Below are 4287 nucleotides of genomic sequence, written 5' to 3'. Positions count from 1 at the left end.
ATACACTCTCGATGATCTCTGGTCTTTTGCAAGTGGATGTTGTCACCTACATGCATGCAAATAAGACAACTGGACCTCAACTGGACCTGCAGATAAACTGGCGAAATCCTTCACCATGTGCAATTAAGGTGGGCGGGGGAAAAAAGAATGGTGAAATAGACATTTGCGCGAGAAATGCTGGATCAAACAGCAATTTTTCTCATTTTAAAAATAAATCACTCATATTTTAAGTTACATAAACCCAAAAAAAGATAAAACAAAACAAAACTAGTTGGGCGGATGAATTAAAGAAATCAGGAAGCTGAGGAACCCGAAGCACATCTATTTTTTCTTTTCCAAGCTACACATCCCCAGAGAAGACTTGAAGGGAAGGAAACAGTCAAGTCATTGTAGGAAAATATTATAATGTGTTTCAATCAACTAACTGTATGCAATTTTGTCATCAATACCAAAAGCTCATTAAAGTGCGGAGTCTTCCTTTTCTTTTCTTTATTTTTTCCTCATTTCATAGATTACCCACATGATGGAAGAGGAGAAGAGGAGTGGAGGTCCTTGAATTATTTTTCCCACTTTGAAAGATTGAATTGAAAGAAAGAAAAGGGTGAGTGACTGATCTCTCTCTCTCTCTCTCTATTTTCCCTCTCTCAAATCACTATCTCCAGTCATATCTGTGGATGGATGTACTTGTTTTCACTGTTCAAACCTTCTGTTCCTCAGCTTTCTGTCCCATCCACAGACACACCCGCAACATTCCAAAAGAGAATGTGGGGTCTCCTCTTCGGGCTCTTCATCTGCTTCCAATCACCCAGCATTCTCTCTTTTTAACTCTTTTCCCCTAATCTCGAGCTGACATCCCAAGATCTGGTAAATAACTAGAACTAGAAGGAAGCAAAAGGTGAATAATACCCCCAAAAAAAAAAAAATAGTAAAAAAATGCCATCCACATGAAATTTCACTGTAATTTGACACAAAAAGGGTTTAGAACAAGACCAAAACCCAAGAATTGAGAGATATGTTACACCCACAAGTGCTATAAAGCTCCCTTTTTTGAAGTCACGTCCTTGTTATAAACCCCTCTTCACACCGTTGAATGAAGTGTTGTTGTTGCTGCTGTTGTTATCCGACCAATCAAGAAGACTGAAAGGGTCCAAGGCCTTGTCCCCTTTCTCATGCCCATGATCTCCTGGGAACCCTGGGTTGAACAAGAGATCCAAAGGGTCTGCCTCTAGCTCCCCTAGGTCTGCGAAGAAGTCATCTGTTTGGTTAGCATCGAGCATCGACGGCCTGTACCCGTGGCCTAGGCCATCGCCAAATTCCTCATCATCGAATTCCATTTGCCTGTCCATCTTGTTTTCATTCTCCTCTTTGATAGATGCGCCAGCAGTGGCCCCTGCCGCCAGTCCACCAGATGGTTCCATTGGGATAGTGCTGTCGTTAACGTCCTCCTTCTGCTCTTCCTTTGGGCTAATGTGCTTATGGGTTTGGGAGTTTGGAGAGTTCTTGGAAGTCACATTGCTGTTCTTCGATGGTTGAGTTGACCTTGTCGAGCCAGCAAGTGCATTTCTTTGAGTCGGCCACGGGTGGTTGTGTTCGGACGTGTAGGTGATAACCAACATGTTGGGATCGGTCCGGCTTCGCTCAACTTGTTTTCGTGCCGAGCACCCCTTGGAGCTGCTGCATCTATAATAGCCCCTGGATACCCACGAATTGCCCAAAAAATAAATGATATAGTTACATGGCAAAATTTTCCAATTAATCTAGCAGTAGTTGAAGTTCGCTCAATGATTCAATTTGGATCTGTTGTTTAAAAGAGAATTGATTTGCTGATGATCTCCGTTTAATTAATCCTATGATTACGAAGCAAATTACATTCGAACATAAGGGAGTCCCAATCTACCAAATAGAATTCATTTGATAGATCCATTTCGTAATATGTACACCGATAAAAGGTGCTTCAATCCAATAACCTTCGTGAAAGGGTGAAGAGAAAAGCGGAAAGAAAAAAGAGGACGATCTTGGACTCGACGATTGTAATCATGACCGGGACATCTTCGTCAGCAAAAATTATGCGAATTAACAAACTTGCCTCGGATAAGGAGAACCTTTGATAGGTTTTTGACCGTACTTCCTCCATGCCCACAGATCTGAGGGAACCACTTCGCCACCCGCCCTGCTATTCGCTGCCGCTGGGGCTGGTATACACACCACCTTCTTTGCTTGGCTCTTCCTGGACAGTCAGCAGACATGAACAGATTGATCTTTGCAATTCAAGGGTCGAAAAAGAATATATTCGTTAAGTCATATGTTGGACATCAATCATAAAAACTGAAGGCAGAATATATAATGATTAGTATGGTCACTTTGCTTTAATCTTTGTGTTCAACCCTAATTCCGAGAAAAATATAGTATTTGGATGCTAAGTTTATAGTTAACCTACATAAACACCTTCTTAGTAAATTCAAACCCTTCATCATAATCCTTCTAGACATTTGATCTGCCGAGTGTCTCATATTCCATCTATTACTGAAGATATATGTAGACACAAAAGCCGCGGAGAGCTTCATTTAAGATCTGGACATTAACTTTCATAAAAAGTTCAAGTTCCTAAGCATCAGCAAGTTTTGTTCATCACACAGATGGTTGTATCATCATGTGTAAAAACGCCACAAAAATGATGCTAAAACAAAGCTTAAAAGAAGTATCTATACCACTGTAAATTAACAAAACACAGATTTCGAAGTCTTCATTTTAATTATCGGTTTAGTTTATCGGAGCCATACGGACTGCCCAAGATTGTATATAATAATCTCATCTCACCTTCTCTTGATACCCGGGTTTCGTGGCGACGAGATCTGCATCGCTGAGTTATCAACCAAGCAAACTTTGGAGCCGTTCAGGCTAATCATGTCACTAGGAATGATGCTCGGGTTTTGGATTCCGGGGGGCGAAGCAGCCATAACTGGAGAGCCGCACGGCGAAATTGGGAGCTTGTTCGGAGTGATTTGAAGCATCCGTGTGAAGATATTGCAAGGCCTTTTCAAGTCATCTTCAATTGGTGGTGCTGCATACATGACACTGCTGTTGCTGCTAAAGTCGCCTGTGCTATCAAAGCTTGGGCTGACCATCTCTGCTGGCTTCAAGAAGCCCGAATTCGGCATGTTTATGTTATGGAGGAGTGGATCTCGCATGCTGGAGAAGGGATCGCCGAAGCTATGTGGGTTGCTGTTCTCGTCCATCGCAGACGAGAAGCTCTCGGGGTTATCCATGGAGGAGAACTGCCAGGTGTTGGTCGCCACAGCAGGCTCGCCGACCATGCCGCTGCCGCCGGCTCGGATGATGTCCGTAAGATCGCCTTGGTGGTAGTTATCCATGATTTGATCTTGCTTGAACAAGCTGCACATAATTCTTAATGCAAGAGACACAGGTAAGAGGGGAATAATTTCATTTGACCTCAGCTAGTTCGGCCAAACCAGAAAAAGGGAAAAAACAACCTTTGTATACCAAACCCAAGTAAAAGAGACACACGCAGTTAGGTTGGTTATTTGGATGCTTGATCAAGCTATTGCGATGTTTTTGATAAAAGAAAATAAACAAACAAAAAAGAGAGACTAGAGACTGAGACGCTGTGGAGAGAGATGGGGGAGTTTTGGTCGTCAGGAAGCAAAAGAGCAAACAGTTTTTGAAGGTTGAACCTGATGGTATTCTCAAGAAGAAACAAAGAAAGAATGGTTTTTGAGAGAGAGAGAGAGAGAGAGAGAGGGTCGCTGACTTTTCTCACGAAGCGGCCAGCCTTCATACGCAAAATGGAAAGAATAATTAAATACCTAAAGTACATAGAAATATAAGAGCACTGCCAACAATCTCACATCTATAATTAAATGGTTAAATAAGTGCCAAATATGTACTGCACGAATTAAATCCTGGCAGGTCGCTTTATAAACTTGTAGATCTATGAAGCGATGATGTTATATGTACCAATCTTCAGAAATTGAGATCAAGACGATGGTTTATTCTATTTGAATCACATCGTGCATGCTGCTCATGGTCACGATTGCCGTTCAAGCCAATGGTTTTGAGCGGCTTAAGACACTCGAGGAGTGTTTCATAAATTTCCAGATAAGTAGACCTCTATCCTCATAGCCAAAAGACGGTCTTTTATGAGTTGGAGCCCAAGAGACTCACACAACTACATAAGCATTCACTGTTTCTGGTTATTTTTGTTTTTATCATTGGTGCATCTCGACTGTTATTTTAGATTTTTCTTTTAAACTATTGTTGATTAAATTG

General features: G+C 41.7%; 1 protein-coding gene across 2 annotated transcripts; it reads right to left on the bottom strand.

Moving 5' to 3' along the window:
- Nucleotides 1-914: 914 nt before the first annotated feature.
- Nucleotides 915-3758, bottom strand: LOC104425598 (probable WRKY transcription factor 35). Of its 2 annotated transcripts, XM_039312192.1 has the most exons (4): nt 3492-3758; nt 2818-3393; nt 2087-2227; nt 915-1692 (listed from the first exon to the last, which is right to left on the bottom strand). In XM_039312192.1, the coding sequence occupies exons 2-4, from the start codon at nt 3369-3371 to the stop codon at nt 1065-1067; spliced, it is 1323 nt and encodes a 440-aa protein (XP_039168126.1). In that variant the 5' UTR covers nt 3372-3393; nt 3492-3758; the 3' UTR covers nt 915-1064. The 2 variants fall into 2 exon arrangements, with proteins under 2 accessions (XP_039168126.1, XP_010036632.2); XM_010038330.3 differs by having other exon boundaries at nt 2818-3758.
- Nucleotides 3759-4287: the final 529 nt, after the last annotated feature.

The sequence above is a fragment of the Eucalyptus grandis genome, chromosome 5 (genome assembly GCF_016545825.1).
Source record: "Eucalyptus grandis isolate ANBG69807.140 chromosome 5, ASM1654582v1, whole genome shotgun sequence".
NCBI classification, from domain to species: domain Eukaryota; kingdom Viridiplantae; phylum Streptophyta; class Magnoliopsida; order Myrtales; family Myrtaceae; genus Eucalyptus; species Eucalyptus grandis.
This window is presented reverse-complemented; position numbering and strand designations above follow the sequence as displayed.